Source organism: Athalia rosae, chromosome 1 (genome assembly GCF_917208135.1).
Source record: "Athalia rosae chromosome 1, iyAthRosa1.1, whole genome shotgun sequence".
Classification (NCBI taxonomy): domain Eukaryota; kingdom Metazoa; phylum Arthropoda; class Insecta; order Hymenoptera; family Athaliidae; genus Athalia; species Athalia rosae.
Genome location: NC_064026.1, coordinates 13,436,035 through 13,456,949, shown reverse-complemented (window position 1 = coordinate 13,456,949; position 20,915 = coordinate 13,436,035). Strand labels below are relative to the sequence as shown.

General features: G+C 36.9%; 3 protein-coding genes across 8 annotated transcripts; 1 reads left to right on the top strand and 2 right to left on the bottom strand.

Moving 5' to 3' along the window:
* Positions 1 to 572: 572 nt before the first annotated feature.
* LOC105687159 (mediator of RNA polymerase II transcription subunit 28) lies at positions 573 to 5,529 on the top strand. Its single transcript, XM_012402569.3, has 4 exons — positions 573 to 1,008; positions 1,112 to 1,457; positions 1,614 to 1,792; positions 4,084 to 5,529. Exons 1-4 carry the CDS (start codon positions 949 to 951, stop codon positions 4,282 to 4,284), a joined length of 786 nt encoding a protein of 261 aa, XP_012257992.1. The 5' UTR covers positions 573 to 948; the 3' UTR covers positions 4,285 to 5,529.
* Positions 5,519 to 14,470, bottom strand: LOC105687158 (E3 ubiquitin-protein ligase COP1-like). Of its 4 annotated transcripts, XM_012402568.3 has the most exons (8): positions 13,969 to 14,200; positions 13,081 to 13,196; positions 7,809 to 7,981; positions 7,550 to 7,724; positions 7,113 to 7,440; positions 6,703 to 6,971; positions 6,448 to 6,626; positions 5,519 to 6,379 (listed from the first exon to the last, which is right to left on the bottom strand). In XM_012402568.3, exons 1-8 carry the CDS (start codon positions 14,050 to 14,052, stop codon positions 6,153 to 6,155), a joined length of 1,551 nt encoding a protein of 516 aa, XP_012257991.2. In that variant the 5' UTR covers positions 14,053 to 14,200; the 3' UTR covers positions 5,519 to 6,152. The 4 variants fall into 4 exon arrangements, with proteins under 4 accessions (XP_012257991.2, XP_048512284.1, XP_048512292.1 ...); XM_048656341.1 differs by lacking the exons at positions 5,519 to 6,379; positions 6,448 to 6,626; positions 6,703 to 6,971; ... (1 more) ...; positions 7,550 to 7,724; positions 7,809 to 7,981 and adding exons at positions 10,843 to 11,045; positions 11,117 to 12,617; positions 13,482 to 13,576 and having other exon boundaries at positions 13,969 to 14,470; XM_048656327.1 differs by lacking the exons at positions 5,519 to 6,379; positions 6,448 to 6,626; positions 6,703 to 6,971; ... (1 more) ...; positions 7,550 to 7,724; positions 7,809 to 7,981 and adding exons at positions 10,257 to 12,617; positions 13,482 to 13,576 and having other exon boundaries at positions 13,969 to 14,470.
* Positions 14,471 to 14,603: 133 nt separating this feature from the next.
* Positions 14,604 to 20,850, bottom strand: LOC105687001 (pre-mRNA-splicing factor Slu7). 3 transcript variants are annotated; one of them, XM_048656355.1, is made up of 7 exons: positions 19,499 to 20,850; positions 17,656 to 17,744; positions 16,732 to 16,963; positions 16,323 to 16,594; positions 15,895 to 16,218; positions 15,485 to 15,782; positions 14,604 to 15,390 (listed from the first exon to the last, which is right to left on the bottom strand). In XM_048656355.1, the coding sequence occupies exons 3-7, from the start codon at positions 16,957 to 16,959 to the stop codon at positions 14,728 to 14,730; spliced, it is 1,785 nt and encodes a 594-aa protein (XP_048512312.1). In that variant the 5' UTR covers positions 16,960 to 16,963; positions 17,656 to 17,744; positions 19,499 to 20,850; the 3' UTR covers positions 14,604 to 14,727. The 3 variants fall into 3 exon arrangements, with proteins under 3 accessions (XP_048512312.1, XP_048512306.1, XP_012257725.2); XM_048656349.1 differs by having other exon boundaries at positions 17,656 to 20,850; XM_012402302.3 differs by lacking the exons at positions 17,656 to 17,744; positions 19,499 to 20,850 and adding an exon at positions 17,082 to 17,494.
* Positions 20,851 to 20,915: the final 65 nt, after the last annotated feature.

Sequence of the window (20,915 nt, the reverse complement as noted above, 5' to 3'; positions counted from 1 at the left end):
CTTATTATACAGATTTTGTGACAAAAAAATATATATTTTATTAAGTGATTCTGCCAAAATTTTATATGTTTCCTAAGAGATGTTATCCGAGTTACGATATCATTATTAGAACTTATTCGAAACATCGATATATCCAAACGTTATTGTAACTAACGACTAATGAATTCTCATCATGCAATTGCAAATTAATTTCAAACTCTATATTCATGCACTGATTTGTAATTGAAATAAAATTTCGTGACTACAAGCGTTGTTTTTATAAAGCCCAAAGATTTTTATATTATCCAGCTCCTATTTTTCAACGCCTCTTGCACTTTTGATAAAAGTAACGATGTGGTAACAGAATGTAATAATAAAAGTATTCATTGAACAGGTACTGATTTCAAATATCAAACATTAAATGTGGATCTGCCGTTCAGAGGACAATTACACCGATTTCACAATGATTGTGAATGAAATTAAATATAGCTGACCCCGCTAATAATTCGAACAGACGTTTCTCGTGCCCTCTACTTGATATTCTAATAAACAACGTGATTCGGTGGCTCCATCAGTGAATAAACGAGGAAGTGGAGTTAAGGAAAAGTTGAGGAAAAGCAAACGTCGAGGAACGGAGGAACGCGCCCGAAAGGCAACGGTCTCTAACCGATGTTCACAGTTACTAGTCCAACGAATTCTTGTACTAGTCCCAAGACTAGTCCTTATTCTGTGCTCACAGTCATTACGTCGCATTCTTCGAGTTGAGGTGATATCGTTAGTGTTTATAGCGACCAAATTAATGGACGCAACGTTGTTTCAAATATTATTTCAACCTATGCAATTATCTGTGAGCAAGGAGTCCAATAATATACCTTCAAACTTTGAAAACTATGGTGATTTGACATACCCTTGTCGTATCCGACACCTAATGTATAATCTATTGAGATCCTGAGCGATCTTACTTGAAGCATGGCGACACCGACAAATGGCAATGGAAATCTCGTCGACGAGTTTGAAGAGGCATTCCAGGTCATTGTCTTAATATCGATACCGACTTGCGATTTCCCAACCTATACAAATATCCTATAATTTCGTATAACTCATATGTAACTGACAATATAATTTGTTACAGCAATGTTTAAACATCTTGACCAAAGATGAGAGCCTCGGCAACAATAGCGTAGGTGTTGGTCTGACTGTAGACAAAGATGAGGCTCGAGGAGAGGTAGAGCAGGTCACCCTGAGGTTTATAGATCTTGCCAGACAAATGGAAGCCTTTTTCTTACAAAAAAGATTTTTATTATCAGCTCTAAAGCCTGAGCTTGTTGTCAAGGAAGATATAAATGATTTGAAAGTAGAACTCGTCAGAAAAGAAGATTTGATAAAAAGGCATTACGACAAAATTGCAGTTTGGCAAAACTTACTAGCTGATCTTCAGGGCTGGGCCAAGTCACCTGTACAAGGACCTGCACCTAATGGTAAGAGAAATGTGATTTCCAACTGCCATTCTAATTCTACAATGTGACATTCCACTGATGGACATAATGACAGGACATTGCTGTATAAATGAATTCTTCATACGCTGCTAAATTTTGGTTTTCAATCAGCAAATATTGTTTCACCATTCCTTACAGGCTTAGCCAATGGTAGCGGTGTTCAAGCACCACCAGCAGGTAATGGAAGTGGAGGGCCTGTTATGCAACAGCAACAACAGCAGCAACAACTGCTCCAACACCAGCAACAGTTACAACAGCAGCAGATGCAGCAGGTGCAACAGCATCAACTGCAGCAACAACAACTTCATCAGCAACAGGTATTTAAGTAACGTTGATCTATGTTTATTTATAATACACGAGTTTACAGACTTCTAAAAAATTACAAGTGGCACAATCATCAATGATCAGGTTCTGATTGAACAGTATGATTCATAATATTAATTAATACATTAATGTATCATATGCACATTACATAAAAGTACCTGAATTTGTTATTGGAAATATCCAAGGCTTGCCTTCCAATTGCTATCATATAGCAATAGTCTTATTGTATAGTTCTAGATGAATCATACTTGCTTTTTAGAACTCGGTCTCGGACTGGAAGATTTCATGATTTAAAACTTCATAGTAGTTCTCTGATGTTGCGAATGTCTCTGAGCATTGCCATTATCCAGAAATGCAGGGTTATTACCTACATTCAATTGTATTTGCTATAAAAATTAGATTTGTGAATACAGGCCACACAACATGTATTGCTTCATAAGGCCTAGCTTTATGATCTCAGATTTTGTAGATAGAAATTTGTGATACAATCATTGGAGATGACTTTTTCCAACTACTTGATTCCTTTGAATGTAACCACTTCTTGGTTTTATCCACACTCTAATTATTCAATGTTTCATAGTTATATGAAATAGCTTTTATCTCTATTCCGTCCTTAAATCATACACGTAGTTCAATTGAAGCACATGAAGCAGGAAAAGACTATAGAAAAAATTCATCAATTTGAACATCATTAGGGAATAAAATTGTCAAACAAATGTTTGCTTGCAAGTGAGTTCATATATTAGTCGTTATATGTACCCGTTATTTATGTAAACATAAAAATACAGAAACTTACAAATGTTGTAACTGGGTCTAACTAGTTATATATATGAAAGCAAAGGATCAAGAATGACTGGCGAAAAAGTTTCATTATCAAATTATAGTATTTAGTGCCTTACCTGAATCCTACTACATGCCAACACAAAGTGCTCTTATTATTTTACCAAATGGACAAAAGACCACGCTAATTTCGTACAACTGGTAATGCCTATGAAGGTGTTGTAATTAAAATATTGCCTGGAAGATACAAAACATTGAAGTCACTGGTAAAGATAAACCTAGAAAATTTACAACCATTTGTAATATACTTTCAATTCTAATTTAAAGTATTAGCAATGGATTCGAAAAAAGACAAACACTGTGCCAAATTCAGTTACCTAACGGTACAAACATCTAGCCAAATGAAAAAATATATAAAATGAAGTAATGCAGAAACAAATCAAACGCAATATCAAATAGTTTATGAAAAACGTTTAAAAATAGTAAAACCTATTTCCTGATTCATTTTATTTCACATTGTTGATTGTATAGTAAAAATAACTGTCGTTTTTGAAGAGATTATTTTATCGATTAAATAATATATTACGTATTCATACCTGTATAATATTTTTGGCATTACAAAATTCGCGTAGAAAGTAGTTCTTTCTTTTCACTTCTTAGTTTCGCTATTCATTTCTGGTTGTGCCTTGGTGTATGGGTCCCTCATATTTTCAACACATCTTTTAAATTTTCAGTCATTTTTTTTGTCATTTATTCAGTCAGTTTTCACATTGCTATGATCATTTGCTCCTTTTTTGATCATTATTATTCAAGTCTTATACATTTATTCGTAGGTATCTTTTTGCTAATAGTCGTTTTGCGTCCTATTTGCATGTACGGACGCACGGTATTATTTAAATGTACTTGCACAAGAGATAATAATTGAGTCATTTTCTAGACGAATAAAAAGAGACTGAATCTCTTTTTGCAACTTCTATGTATTGCATTATTTTTCAATTCAAGGATTGACATTTTTTCACTATTTCCATTATAGAATCAGAATCATTTGATTTGTATAATAAATGAAGAAAAATAGATACCTACTTATCCGTTATGTCATCATCACATACAAGTAGCTATCTTTAGAATAAAAGCTTTGTTAATGGTGAAGTGTTGTGCTTTCTTTCATTCACCTTGCCTATACCTATCGTCTAGTCCAAAGTTCCTTCCACCTTGCAGTCTTATCCGTTTGCATGTACCGTATCACATATTTTGTTGCTTCGATAAATAGGGTGACGTTAACGAAGTAAGAACATCAACTATACCATGTCTAGTTTGCAGAATTGACAAATTCATGTGTCAATCGTTTGTTCTGTGTTATCTGCTTCATTGTCGCTATGACAGTAAGTTGTAGACCCCAGCTTCTGCACATCCTAGAATGAAAAATATGTCAGCAATCTATCATTTGCAGTAGACCACCAATGTTTCAGGACTTGAGACGCTCTTGTTGAATTTTACATTACAGGTTCAGCAGGTTTCGGGTGCTCCACCACCTCAAGGTCTGCAAGGCGTCGGTGTCTCAGTTGCCCAACAGGGAATGTTTATGTCCCAGGGGGGTGGGGCAAGAGCAGGTGGCTTTGGGGTAGGAGGTGGTGCTTTACAGGGTCCACTAGCATTTCTTGAGAAGACGACGAGCAACATAGGAATGCCTGAAGGGCGAAGGTGACGCGGACGGGGGAGGGGGCGAGGTAGAGGTCGAGGAAGAGGCAGAGGTAGGGGTCGTGGTCTAGCACCACCACCCCTCCTTGATCCTTCCGACCCTTCTTCGTATGCTGCTGCTGCTGCGGCGCCCCTTCCCTCTCAGCAACAGCAGCCCCCTCCCCCATGCACTTAATGATTTCTTTATTCTGTACATTTCGATTAACTTGAAGGGTTCCGTGATTACACATTAATATTCACCAAACTGTCTCCTAATTAATGAATTGCGTTGAACTCACCTGATAAAATCAAGTTACATCACTCCAGATACAGAATATGAAATCATCGTATTGTTTTGTTTTTTTTTTCATAATTCATAAATTATTAAGTTATCTGTATCATATAGGTGTGGAAATCGTAAACCTATAAACAGTCTCATACAATTTCGAATAGATTTTCAGTTCATTCCTTTATGTTTATGTAAAATTATTAGTTAGATAATCTGATAATTATAATCAGTGATTACATATGAAAGATGTTATGCTCATATTTGCTGCATAGTTTGAGTTTTGCAAACATTCATTTCATCATTTTTCGTGATTAAGATACATGGTTAAAAAAGTAGTTAGTATTTAAGGTTTAAGTTGATATTGTAACTTATTTTAACTGATAGTTTGAACGTTTCAAAGTCAAGGATTCGATGTCTATTTAGAGTAAACCTAAGTGTTTATATTTCTTTACCCTGAGTTTGAGACACGAACATCTAAGGCATCAGAAACTTGCCCGTGTACTATGCTCCTTTTTCAAGTCTATCGGCTGCAAACGCTATTTCGAAATTCCAGATATTAGTGGATTTAAAAGAATTCATTTGATTTTTAGTTTTGTAAAGCAACTTTCGTATGACACTTGAAGATGAATTCGTAATCTATTTTTATGATCCTTTGAATGACATCAAAGTCGTTCCATTTGTCATACCATTGGGAATAAAATCACTCGACTTATACTGTAGGTGGGAAGAATCTTGGTTTAACAAACATTCTGTAATTATGAAGTGATTAGATACAGCGATACAAGTTCTCTATCACAATTTGTACATAGGTTCTACTAAACTCAAGTTTATTTGTTAAGCTTTAAAATGTAAATAGTATTAGAATACTTTATATTCTAGCTACTGTGACATGTCAGTCAAATAACTCGTAATCCTAATTTATGTAAAGAATAATTAATTTCCATGGTAAATAAAATGAAGAATTTGAACACCGTTTTTAATCAATCAAAGATGATTTTTATTTAATTTCCATTCGGTAGTTATTCGAGTCAACATATTGATATAAACATCGCATGCTAAGTTTATTACATATTTATCGGTTTATACAACATCATATGATACATGAATTTATTCGACATTTCCTCAACTGTTCATGGTATTTTTATTACCTCTGCTGTTACTGCTCGAGCGGACGTTTTTCAGATTCGTATTTCTGAAAACTTACTTTGCTCGTGAATTTCTCAACTTTTCGCCGCAGATGATTGGACGATAACAGATCAATGAAAATCATATTCAATATTCTTTGGAAGCATAACTGTGAAACCACGGATGGACAATATTTCTGATTATGATCTGAATAAACCAAAAAGTAATGCAAATGACCACTTATTACTGTAGAATACTTATACCATACAGCTCTTGAATACAAAAGATTAGATTCATGAGCACCTATTCTGGCAGGTCCTTGCCATATTCATGTCTCCCTTGAGATGTTGGTAATGTACAAAAAAGATCTTCTAGTTGATCTTGAAATGTTGTAGAAAATTAACAGTTTATGGATGATCATATAATATACATGCAGAATATCAAATAGTTAAATGCGCGCTGTTGTATGCACTATTGTAAAGTTAAGATAATTGCTCAAGGAATTGGACAAGTGTGCGCGTTGGGCGACCTGTCATACCAGCTGGAAGGTAAGGCAGATCATCATTGTCAGGGCCCATAACACCAGCAATATCCAGGTGAAGCCAGGGCGTGTCCTTGTCTACAAACTCTCGCAAAAACCCTGCAGCTGTACAAGAACCTCCTCCTTTATTTTTGCCCATATTATTTACATCCACAGCTTTATGAGCCTCTGCAATAATCAGATTAGTATAAAAATATAAACTCAACTAATACCGCCATCTTATATGAGATTCATACTTGTCATTCTGTCATTGAAGTGTTGCCAGAGGGGAAATCTCCAAACTCGATCCCCTGTATATGTTCCAGCTTCTTTTAGATTTTCAAACAACTCAGTGCTGCTTGTGAATACACCCGTAGCAACTCCTCCCAACGCAATTCTCATAGCACCGGTCAATGTAGCGATGTCCAAAATAAACCTATGATAAATAATACAGAACAATTGAAAAGAATCAGCTGAAGTACTGGCTAGTACAGAGTTCTAAATATTCTCACTTCGGATTAAATTCTTGAGCATAGCATAAAGCATCAGCTAAAATAAGTCTACCCTCAGCGTCCGTGTTATCAACGCAAATGGTTTTCCCATTCATTGCAATAACAACATCTCCAGGCTTTGTAGCAGTACCAGAAGGCAAGTTTTCTGTCAATGGAATTAGGCCGACAATGTTAACTCTTGTCTGCAACACAGCAGCTGCTTTGATGGAAGCTACGACACAAGCAGCGCCTCCCATATCTGCACGCATTTCATCCATCTGAGCAGATGGCTGGAAGATTAAATTTGAGTTGAATTTTTAAAAGGCCCACCTTACGTGTTTAATTAAAAAGCGTTCATATTCAATTGCAGTTGAAATTTAGTCATAGAATAATACACTTATTCTATTCACTCTACTAGAAAAAAGAAATACCTTGATGCTAATACCACCAGAGTCGAAGGTTACACCTTTGCCAACAAACACAATGGGTGGCTTGCCAGCTTGACCCGCTCCATTGTAAGCGATTTCAAGAAACTTAGGTGGTTCATTACTGCCTCGGGCCACGCTCAAGAATGAACCCATACCCTTCTGCTGAGCCCACGCTTTATCATGAACTTGGACATTAACTCCAAGTGGAGTTAGCACTGAAGATACCTCTTCAGCAAAGATCGAGGGAGTCATCCAGTTTGCTGGTGTATCTGCCAATTTCCGTGCCCAGTTTTGGGCCTCTGCCTTGATAACTCCCTTGTGCCAGTCTTGCCTGGGCAATACACAGAATAGTCAGTATTTTGCCTTCAGATGTACTGAATAACTAGTTGCATATGGCTGGTTTTTCCAATTTTTATGTTACTGTGTTACATTACACTTACTCTCCTTCCGAACCATAATACGAAATCTCTGGTAAAACTTTCTGCTTTTCCTTGTTCTTGTAACCCTGGTAAAACCATCTCGTGAGGCTAGCACCTTCAGCTGCTGCTTCAGCATCTCCAAGTGCCTCAATATGTATGTCCTTGATTTCAACAGCATCCAATGCCCGAACTCCAGCTGAAAATTATTTTTATTTTGTGTGATCAACTACTCGGTGATTTGTTTGGAAAGATTTCTTAGTGTCAGGTTCAAAAAACATACCGGCAGCTGCAATTCGAACATTCTCCTTGCCTTCGTGTATTTCTTCTAATTCGTTCACACCAACATTTGGCTTTCCCAATCCAACAACAGCTACACCAACGTGTTGCCTACTTTCGGCCGGTTCTAAGCCCCAGAACACCCTAGTCTCTGCCTTCTTCAATTTTGGCCCAGCTCTGCAAGCATGTGAGATATGGTACAAATAAAAATAAGAAATACATTATTTCACATTTCTATTCCAAACTTGAAATACAAAATAGCACCTTCGAATCTTGAAATTTACATTTCTAACACCCAAATCATAAATTCTAATTTTTTTCACTAGGAATGAAAATGGGTAGCAAGCCACAATATTCGGAGGTTTGTGAGGTAACAGATTTTATTTCGTCTCATTATCTCCAAGGGGAACCATTTTTTTTCAAAGTTTTATACACAATATTCTAGTTCTTTTGATAAACTAAGTGAATACTAGCAAATATTGTATTATTGAGGGAAATCAAATTAATCCTAATTCCCACAATTATCAAATCAACAATAAGTAAAAGTACTTGGCACTACGAAGCAAGCCGAGTAGCAAGCTCATAAAATTCGGATGGATCGTTGATTTTGCTCGGAGAACATTGTATTGGGATATAATCAAAACTGACGCGACCCAGCCCAAGTCAAGTCTAGTCTGGACAAGAAAAGCAAGAATGGATTTCATGCAAACAAAAGTGGTGTACATCTTATTGTTAGTTATGTAATTAGAAATTAAAAGCTATGCATGAAAGTACATAATGATCGCGACATTTTGTACACACATTGAAAATGTATCCCCCAACATTAACAATAAGTTTGATGTATAATAACGAATAAATTCACATCGAAACAATCCTCCGCATATACAGTATTTTTGAACAAGTTTTATTGCATCAGTATTACTACAATAACACATAGAAATAAATTGTCATTGAGACAGAGCTTAGTGCCAAACTCGACGTACAAACACCAACATTTGAATAAATACTGTGCAGTAGGAAGACGAGAGCATCTATGTTTGAGCATTTCTATCAAATAATCTGTGATAAACAGTAGGATTCTAATTCCTTATTTTAAGTTCTTTCATGTTATACACTTGAAAATATATACAGACATAAATATACAGATTTTACTAGAGTCTACATTTTTTATTTGGACATCAATCAAATGTAAAACAAGTTTTTTTTCCTTCTGTTTAAAATACGATCTAAAAATATACTATGCTTTCCATTTATTTTGTCCACTTTATAATTAGAATATCTGTAGGTATAACTACGGTACTTGGTAGATCATTTTTTTTTAAATTACCATCGCTAGTTTTTCTTTAATCTTCATAATTTTCTCATCATAGACCAATCAAATTCACAAGTATTTGGATACACTGACATTTCTTTCAATTAAACTAATAGCTCGGATATTATAACAACGAATAACTATGCAATATTATCACATTACGGAACATTGATATTCTCTAGTACTATGTTCACATAGGCTAGAATGTGTTACATATTTATCACTCAAGTTGGCACAAAAATTGCAAGAACCTATTTTTTATTGCTATGAATAATTAGTCTTCATTTCACCAGGCTCAACATTATGGGAATTCAATCGGCTGCTTTCCACATCATTACTATTGTAACATAATAAAACAATTAGATTGCACCTATCTAATATCCATTCCTGGCCATATCGGGCAGGTTCAGAATCACGTGAACCTCATCCGTTACTAACTTCCATCAATTTGAGCATGCTATCATCAAGTCTATAACATTATTTGGAGCCACCAAATGGTTCTATTGACGCGAACTGACACGTAACAATTACAGTAAGGATCATTTTCTTTTCTCAATAACATTTCTTAGTAATCATTTTCTTTTCTTAGTAACAGTCTGGATATCATTTCTAAGAATGTGTTTCTGAACTTTTTATTAACTGGAGTATTACCGACTTCTCATACTCGTAACATATTTAAAAAGAAAAAATAAATAAATTAAAAAAAATTAATAATTGGTATTCTCCAATTATAATATGTTTTATAAATGGACATACATATGTGGTCAAGTACCTAGCCAGTTCATTAGTGTCACCACGATGGTTAAACTATGGTATGAATACGTTATGGATGGCTATGAAAGGCCAATAACGTAAATATTGTGCGTGCAGAGGAGGCAAAATTTTTGAATAGTGAACATGTAAAAATTTACAGTTCATTCTTAATCTTGTTTAAACCAGGAAAAAAGGTACAATTTGCTAATCACGAATTCCAAGTGATTCTCCAATTCTATCTTTACACATAGGTATGAAAAGAAACATGTCAATGGTGTTCTTACGTACCAATTAAGGTATTTTGTACATATGAGATACTATACTCAGGTGTTGTGACCAACGATGAATGTACAATATCAAATTGGCTTCCTGCAATCCATCTATTCGTTTTTTTTGTCTCAAACAAGCTCCAAGATTTTAATAATGCCCTGAGAATTTGCTGCTACTACTACATTAGACATTTGTCTCCAACACACAGCTGAGACAAATTCATTCAGGTCTTCCTCTTTCTTTTCTTGCAGCTCCAAGACACTTCTGACCGCATCGAACTTGTTTGAAAATAGTTGTTTCGATAATCCCTTGTAATAAACGTACAATGCATTATTTTCGGATCCACAAGCAACATAATCACCATCAGTTGCCAATCCGACAAAATTTTTCTCATTCACGTGTCCCACGAAAGATCGGAGACAGTGAGGGTTGTTAATGTTCCACATTTTCAACTGTGAATCCGTACTTGCTGAAACAATTTCTTCTTTATTGATGAACTTCACGTAAGATACAGCTTTGCGATGGCCCTTGAATACACACAATGCTTCCTTCATGTTCCGTAAATCGTAATAATGTACACAGTGATCTGCTGATCCAAATGCTAGATGACAAGAACTTTTGGGATTAAATTTGACACAGCAAACGTTGGCCTTAGCTTCGAGGGAAGCAACAGAGTGGTCGATATTGAGAGACCATAATTTAACTTTTGCATCATCTGAACCTGAAGCTATGAGTCTGGTGTCAACGTCGTTAAAATCAACGGACCAGCACCGTTTCTCATGTTCTTGGAAAGCTTTTGTACGTTGACCTGTTAAAGCATCCCATACTGTCACTGTACCCTCATAATCGGAAGAAGCTAACATTCCTTTGTGATAAGAATTCCATGAGACGCACGATATTTTGGAACTGCAAACCATTTCAACACATGGATAGTGAATATCGACAGAATCGCGTAACACTGCTCCATAATCAAATACCTTGATACGTTTTGTTACCCCAGCAATTGCAAAAAATTCATTGTCCTTGTCAAACTCGATACTTGACACAATAGTAGAATTATTGAATATGTCTGACGAATAATTTAACGTAGCTAGTGGCCGTAGAGAATTATACCTCGAAAATTTGACTAGATTCTCTCTGAATATATCTAGTCCTGAGCTAGTGCCAGGGCTCATTTCTGTTTGTTGTAGTGCTTTTTGTGATTGCCCAAAAAGTAGTTCTTTAGCCCGAGATTCAAAGTAACATTGAACAAAATCATCAAAATGTGCGTGCATCCTTTTGCGGCGAAGTGCCAATGCAGAGGTAGTATGCGAATCATTTTGTTTCTGCGCAACCCCACTGACAACTTTATCATTGCTAGTCAACGTAGGTGGATTCAGCTCGCCAGTTTTGACCATGCTAGAATCTATGATATCGATCAATTCAATCATCTCTTTTTTGATGGCGGATACTTGGGCTGTATCAGTTTCGCTAGATTTTCTCAAATCCTCTACACGAGGACATTTACTTTGAACTTCTTTCAAAATATTTTCTACTTCTTCCATATCACTTTTAATCAATGCAACCTCTCTAACCAATTGATTTCGCTGTTCCTCTTTTTGCTGAAGTAAATGTTTCAGGAATTCGTGCAGCAGTTTATTTTGTGTTGCACACGATTCTGCCTCAAGCAAGTGCTTTCTCTGTGTAAGTACTTCAAGCATTACATTTACATCAGGCAAAGTCAAGTTGGCACTCTCTGCTGCAACAAAATCTCTCAGTCCATCGCTAAGAGGAGCCATCATATCTATGTCTGGTCCACTAATTCCTCCACTTCTATGGCCGGTACGACCAATTCCTAGATCAGTATAGCCTTTCATTCGTGTTCTGTATTTAGAAACTAACTCATTCAACAAAAAATTTGGAAATATGTCCTGTTGGCCCAAAGTGAAACTACATTTTGGGCAGCGCCCACTGGCTTCAAGTGAATTTGCAATGCATCGATAACAAAATGTATGGCCACATCGGGTGATATGTGCTTCATTTATTACCTCAAAACATATTGGGCATAGGTAATCGTTATTCTTATCTTCCAGGGTACCAACAATCCCATGAAGGACGTTTGGGGACTGTAATAAACGTTTAACCGTCCGTTCACTTTGATTGTTAGACATTGTTGAGCCCTCAGTGACAGAACCTAGATTTACAATTCCGCTTTCAAGCCCACCACTCTCGCTGGCAGACATTGTTCTATTTTTTAGAATCAGGCAGCTAATAATATGTTCAGAGGGAAATTCTGCTGAACATACGCTGTTCGAAATTTCTTGCAGTGTACTCAAGTGATGTTACAATACTTCGGAGAACGACGTATTATAAAATATTGGAGGGAAATCCAAGATATCATGAAGTGCCAATCAGGTATCGAAATATCTTAAATTCTGGATCGGATAACGAATCGGAGTTGCTTATTTTTGTATACCCGCCAACACAGCCTACCCCTCCCTGAAACAATCAAAATAATGCCTGTGAGCTCGTAAGTGAAATTGTGAAGATCTGTTCAATCGGAAATTGTTTCAAATAAAGTAGAATAATGAATAATAAAAAGAAGTCAATTAAGGATGACCGTGAGAACATATTTAAAAAACCATGAATGATAAGGGCTCAGGCAGCATTATAGTAATTGTTTCAGGCTGGAATATGGTACAAAAAAAGTTAAAAACACTGAACAAAATTAAACAGAAAAAAATGATTGAAAACTTAAAGTAATATTAATATCTACTTACAAAGTTACTAATATGAACACAAGTTTTTTACCCCCATAATTACAAAATAGAATAAGGTAAGAGAATCAATATTTTTCAAAAATTTTTGGGGATTATAAACTTACATTTAAATGTATTATACCAACATCATAAATTAACTAAGTATTGAGACAATTAATTGCAAATATTCAGTCGATACTTACAGAGAAATGCTTTCTAGTAACTTTCCATTGACAAGCTCGTTGTATTTGACAGCAGTAGGGGTCAATGTTACACCATCCTGGCTTTCCGCCTCGTATACTCCAAGCACTAATCCCTTCTGCAATGTCATCATACAAGAGATGTAATCTTTTTTCAAATAAGTTGGATTGCTAAGCAAGTACATTTGTCATTCCATGAAAGTAGCCATAGATAAAACTTTTTGTCGCATAACATTTACAATATATACACCATTGTGTGTACCCTGATTTAATATGTACGTAGAATGAATGTGTGGATAAAAACAATTTTAAATATCTATTCTGAATATTTTCGGGCTAGGGATACCTGGCAACTATTTTAGGAATGTAAAATGTTATCAGAGATTTGTGAAACAAATGGAAACCTCATGTATGTGCGATCAGCAAGATTGATGTGCCACGGTCATGACTATGCATTTGACGAATGTATTATTTGAGGTTGGTGGATTGTCCACTTTATCTAGAAAATTGAATACAGGGGTTTACTATTATCAAGTACGACGAGACTTTGCATCGGTAACAATAAATGTATGTTGATCACACACGAATTTGTCAGCAATTGGTATCTTCAGTATGGTAATACGTTGTGGTTAGTTTTTGCTTTTTTCTTTCTTATTGGGCAAATTGTATCAGAAATAGGTCACCGTTCAATTGGCTTCATTTGTGTTCTAAATACTAATTCTCCATTTGTGAAAATAAAAATTTATTCGGAGATACTGTGTGAGAATTCGTAATTATATGTATAAAATCCCAGCGAAAAGAAATGAGGGCTTACTTGGCCCCAAAAGCTGATCGAAAAGAAAAATTACGAAAAATGAACCTCCCATCGAATAATATCACAAGAATATTCACCTTCATGGTTGCTTGATGTGCGAAGAAACGCAACTGAGAAATTCCTTGGCTCAATCCTTTGGCTCTGATAAGGAGCAATGCCATAATTTGCTCACAAGAGCATAAAATAATATCGCTCTACTCTCCACCACCCGACTGTAACGTACGTTCAATGGGCGGCCATATCTACCGGAATTAAATTCAAACCAACTGCGCCGAGGCAAACATACGTGGATTTAAAAATTCATGCAACGGGCTTTATCATTTTGTATCTGTACTATTTTCCGAGTACTTTTCATCCTTTCCTATTTGAAGATGCAAACTTTTTTTTTACGCAATGTGGTAACAGAGATAACATAATATGTGTACAATTACGGCACGTGATGAAACAGTCATGACTTTCAAATAAAATCTTTTATCGGTCGTCCGCATCATCAACTCAATATACAGCTATGAAGAGATTATCGAAAATCCAATGATAAATGAATCGAAAGCAAAACTATTCCATATCGAAAAGTTGAGGGTACCTCACTTGAATAATACGAAATAATTCAGAATGGTGAGAACATCAAATTCTATATTTAATTCTTCTGAAAAATGGAAGAATTAAATAGAAATTGACTGACCTGAAAAAAGCAGATTCTTATAAACTTTCGCCGATTTAAATGTTTTAATTATTTCATCTATATTAGTTTTACATATAATATTTTTTAACTAAAAACTATGAATTAAATAATTTGACATGAACAGCAAATCGTGCATACAGAATTGATAGCTAGATCATAAATTGAGAAAATGCGCCATGGGGTCCTCCTCGCGTTTTCTTTTCATCTGGAAAGCTTCAATTTCTTCGGTAGTCGGTTCTTTTACTTCAAACATACTATTGTAGGGTCGTTTACGTTCATCAAGTTTTAATAACCTATCTGCCTCTTTCTGATTTTCCACTTCTTTTTTCAAGGCTTCCTTCAACTTATCCGTACTTTGTTCAAATTTCTTTTTGTTTTTTCTTTTTTCCTTTTGTTTCTTTTTCTTGTTCTTTTTCTTCGATTTTTTTCGCTCTGTTTTTGACGCCCAGTTTTCTTCTTCGTTCGACGATTCACTTGAATTTTTATTACTAGCCGAGGATTCACTGTTTCTCCTGCTCTTCTTTTCATAATTATCATTCAAGTGCGCTGATGTTTTTTCTTCTGTTGTTACTGGATCAGTAATTGCTTCTACCCTTTGTTCACCCTCTTCTAATCCACTGGGCCCAGAAATTAGTACATCAGCAGTCTGTTTCCCTACATCGCCAGTACAGTATGAATTTTTCACAAAAGAGTGACAGCATTTGTAGCCCCAGTGACCTCCATGCCAATAAGACCCCCATACTGTCGTATGATTATTTGGATAAACATCTTCTTCATACTTTGAACGTATCACCTGTTTTTCTTGACCTTTTATTATCTATATGCGTGGTAAAAAAAACAGTTGTATAACATAAATATAACTAGGTTTTCCCAATATAATAAAGTCAATTTGGTTTATATTCAATTACTACCTTTCCATATCTCGAATATTCGACATAATCTTCAGTTTGAGCAAGTAATAGGGCAGCAGGTGGTGCCTGAAGATGTTCTTCTCCTCCGTACTGTCGAATAACACCGCCACGTGCCTCCTCCTTGAGCTCGTCTCGCTTTTTGTCATATTCTTGTTTAAGCAACTCCAGTTTTGTCGGTTCTGCCAAAAGATGAACATCAACACCTCGCTCATGAGCATCCCATGCAAACAGCTGTGCTACTGCATGCTGTTGAGTGTCACCAGAAAATCGTGCATAATTCTCTCCTCTGTAGGCTACCCTGTCGGAAAAAAGGTTATAAAAAAGATTATTTCAATGTAACATAAAAGAATTCATGAGCTGATGAAACAAAAAACATATCCACAACGAATTTCAGTAAAATCTTAACTTACTCTTGATCTGTTCCTGCATATGGATTGTCTCTCATAGATCTGGTCTTGGGATCATAGTATGCTGAATTCGGGTCCAAGTTTCTCAAGTATTTGGCAGTGTCTTCTCGGATCCTTAAATTTCTAACAGTAATACGCTGCTTGGAGTCAACTTTTGTACCAGGCATATCAACTTCATCTACATATTTATCTTCATCTTTGTCTGAATCTTGTTCATCATTTTCTTCAGCATTCAGTTTGTCTGCGCGCATTTGTCTCTTAGCATCTTCGATTTTTTGATATTCCTCAACAATTGCTCTGTGCTCAGCAGGATCGTAGCCTGCCCACCTATGCATGAAAAGTATAAAGCATTATTTCAAACATAAAAAACACGTGAGAAGAGCACAAGAAGCTTAAAGTTTGATAATTGCTTGCGCCAAAATTTCTCTTACCTATCTCGTTTGCCGTCATAATCAACAGACAAATCAGGCTGTACAAATTCGTCAGGAGCTATGGCAGCGTTAGTGAATTTAGCACCTACTTTACGAGGTCGTTCCATGCAGTCTTTTCTTTTATGAGTGACCGCCCCACAATTTTCGCAAGCTCCCTTTCTGTATTTTACTGATACTTTACTAGTATCTACGCCTCGTTTGTACCATTCGTCTAGATGACTGAATTGCTTCTGTTTCTCAGGTTGGGGTCTTTGATGTTTGAGTGTAGGTCCCTGTAAATTTCAAAGATACTCATAGAATTGACTGTCAGTAGCTTCTAACCATTGTTTCACTCTTATTCCATCTCATATGTGAGCAAAGTAATTGCTGAATACGAGACAAAACCATCAAAAATAGTTTATAATCATACCTCTGCACCAAAGTACCAAGGTGTTGCACTAATGTATTGGGGAATATGTGGATTAATGTCTTTTCCCTCTTCATCAACAGCAGCAGGTGCAGTACCAGCTTTACGAGCCTCTTCTAGCTCCTTTGCTTTGCGCCAATCCTCTCTGCTTTTTTTCCTAGGCTCATCTTCAAAACTGCTCTTATTTTTCAGAATGCTGGATACTGGCAAGTTGGCTGATGGATTTGCCATTTTCCTAGAAAATCCCAAATATTTTGCAATGAATTGTCACCTGTGTTAAGATAATTAATGTAATAATGTGGAATTATGACTCTTATAATCAATTAGCTATGAATACACAGATTCATCCTCACTTTCATATGTAGGTGAAATTTGTATTGAACTTTGTATCAGAATTCAGCTCGATGATATTGTGTATTTAGAACTGAATATATTAAACTCATTGCAAAACCACTTAAAAACATATCAAGGGTCAGGTAGTCAGCATCAAAACACAATTTTAACACATGATTTATAGGTTATAACAGTACACCGTAAATGACGCGTTTAGAGTGACGTTGGAAGCTAATCGCGGTCTTATCTCAGGGCAGCTCAGGGTCTGTAGGGAACAAATCGGCGTTGCTTAACGTTAGCTGCAGTGAGCTGACATGAGCTACCCTTCTAATTGCAAAGCATGAGTTATACATCTATGGAAACCCGGTGGGGCATCTAAACTGACTTCTGTGTGTCGGTGTTCCTGACAATTCATCTCGCGGGATTTTTTCAAATTACATACTGTCTTACGCCCTTTCATCTTCTGGGATACGGGGGAAATATAGGATTGTCTTAAATATGAAGATAAAAAATAAATGATTGATTTCAGTTATGAAATAACAGAAAATTTTTCACAGATAATTTAAAAAAATATTCTGTGTGATGATTTTTTACCGTTCGAGATGTATTTTTGTGACCCAAGACTAAGTTTGTATCAATTCTTATTCAAATAATTCAAGAAAATTCTTCAAGAGTTTAGATTTCTGAAATCAGAAAGAAAACTGCATATTAGTAGCCAGGGACAGCCTGTGAACATCCGACTAGCAATAAAACTAAAGACTAAAACCTAACATCTGTAAGAAAATTTTAATTGGTAATCAATCTGAAAATAAAAACTCATGATTAGTACCTGCGAGAAAATTTATTATTATTAACAGTAGGTAAATATTAATCTGAAAGGTAAAATTTTGATTAGTTTCTTGCAAATAATCCCGTGGAAGTCAAGTACCACGGACAAATAGGTGCGATAGTACTTGGTTCCTTACAATTTTTCGGCTTTTGGGTTTGAAACGCATGAAGCGTTGCAATGCATGTTTTAAGAGCAAAGACCGCGCGCATACGAGCAGCAGCGACGGGACTTGGTTTATTATTTCACTTTAAAGTCCTGAAAGAAAATCTCTCAATACATATTCCAACCACCGATATTAGTCAAGTTTTTAATGCGCCTTGCAAGATGGCAAGTCACGCTAGGTATTGTTTTTAAAATTGCCCAAATAGGCATGCACGAAATGAAATATGCTGAGACGCGATTCCTCGTCCTCGCGTTGTATTCCCACGCAAACAGCGTCAGACTTGGAATATTTCTGCTAATCCAAATGAAAGAAATGCAATTTTCAATCGCAATCTTCTATTCGAATTAGCCGGAGAAAAGGAGAGGAGAGGTATGTATGGCGTGGCGGTCGGCGATCCTCTTCGACGCGAAGTCTTCGAGCTCAACGTCCACCCCACTTCCGTGCACCACGGCTGGTACGGAGAGCAAGGTGAACGCATTTTGCTCATTCCAAATGACCACAAATATTACAGGGAAGCAATAAAGTTAATTTACTTTGATTTGTTTGCCAATTATAGAAAAGAAGATGATCTATTAGATCTCAGTAAAGAGATCTGAAAGACCACGTGAAAAGAATTGTTAGAAAGATATCGAGTTGAATGTTACACAAAATTAGATAATCCAATTTGATAATCTCTACTCAATCGATCACTTGGAATCGCTGTGCAAAGAAAATTAGTTGCACTTCCGATTTCTTGCCTGCCCATTTTCTTAAGCCCACATCCCACCCAACGGATTAAAACTATAACGACTTGCACACTCGCATACACACTCCACACAGATGCCAAATAAAAACCCTTCGCGGTACATGAATTTACCTATACCTGCCTTTCACCTATAATTATCCGAGAAATGATTTTACTGACGAAAGCCCCGATTCACACGTGCTCCGGCGCACCCAGACATTCGGTTCACATTCGTTTTGCCATTCTTTTAGCATTTTATTATATAAAATAATTAGAAAACGCGTGAGTCAATTAAACGACGGCCTTGACCGTTGCCTATGAGCTGCACACTCTTGCACCTCAATTTATGAAGAAGGTGATTTATTGTACAGTTCATATTTGGTGAACTAATGGTAGAGAGATTGCTCGAATAACTGATTGACTAATTAATAAACTAACCGACTGACTGCAGATTGATTAAATTATTTATTGATTTTTTCACTGATTAACTTTGAGGAAGAGTTTGATATGTTTGACGTTACAGGGTGCAGATGCACTACGCTCAACAACAACCAACCCTACAATTACCTGATCTAATAAAATTAAAATTTAAGGTACCGCCACGCCATTCAACAAACTGGGAGGGAAGATTCAGAAAATTAAAAGAATACAACGACTTCAAAGCCAGCGTACACGATCGCGTGAGCTGGCAAAGAATTCGAGGGACTTTAACTGCGCTCACCATCGTCGCCAGCACCAAGACCGGACCCGAGCCGGTTCCCAGGTTTCGGGGGTCTCGGATATTACCCGGATGTCTCTGCCTCCCTGATGGTACGAATGCTTTCAGATATTTGTATACACCGATTATGCACTTCAAATCCACCGCGGAGATGCTCGAGTTACAGCAAGAATTCAAAAAGTATTTACAATGGCCATCGGCTTCGACTTATTGCGTTCAGTATCGCCATTATTATTATTGAGCACATACGACCTTATACCTTTAGCACGCACAGGTGCTGTGAAAGGCGAAATGTTTCTTTGATTTGATTATGGCGGGAACGCAAACCTTTATTGTTTTTGGGGCAAAAAGGTAGCAAAAACCCCCTTCCAAGTTCACCTAGGTTAGGTTGGGCGACAGGAGCGTCAACTCCGTCACGTTGGGTTCCCGCCGTGGATATGATCGCTGGCTCTACTTTGCCCGTTGAAATACTCTCGGAATCGTGATTCTTCTGCGAGAAAAACGTCTTTCACAAGCCACCTATTGACACAGACGCGAGATAAAACATGCGCAGCGCGTGACTCAAATACGGAGATGCACCGACCTACCAGTGTAGATCGTAATATGAGTGAAATATCGTCGATCACATCAAAAATTGTCGATTCAACTTGAGACTCCGTAAAAATTACACTCTTCTGATAATTCCCGAGCTAATGAAATGGTTAAAGCAAACGGGTTTCATTGACCCGAATATGACCCCAGATGAGTGAGGATTGTTCAAGTCATTGTACGGCCGGTCATAACTTGTTTTAAGATCCGGTATTATCGCGTCTGATTCAAATTAGCAATGAATTTCGCGGAGACAAAGCCGATAATCTGAAGTTCAACGTAGAAATGGCCTAGTCCCAGCCCCCTCACTTCTAGTAAGCGCGTAGGTCACGTGACTTTCACCGACACGACGTACCGCCATTTTTAATGCGTTTAATTCAAAGGCGTTATACCCGTGAATGAAGCAGGATCCATTGGTTGATTATGACAAGATTTAGAATTCAGTCTTATTAGGCACAATTATGTTCACAGCGAGACACAGAGAACAACTACACGATTCGAAGTTCGACGTAGGAATGGCGTTACCGCGAAAACGCTCTGCATTTATGACACACAACATGGCCGGCGACACCACACCAATCAGGGGCCGCGTAGAGGCGCACTGGATCTCGCGACTTCCACTGACTTTGATACGCTGTAACACGATTTTTAAAGCGTTAAATTTATTGGCGTTATACACGTAAATGGAGTTGGATTCTTTGATTGATCATCACAAGTTTCACGATGCGGTATTATTAGGCACAGTCACAGTTAAATGCACAGTGAGTTAGCGGAGTACAACTGGACGATTCAAAGTTGGACGTACGTACGTACAAACGACTTCGCCGCGCAG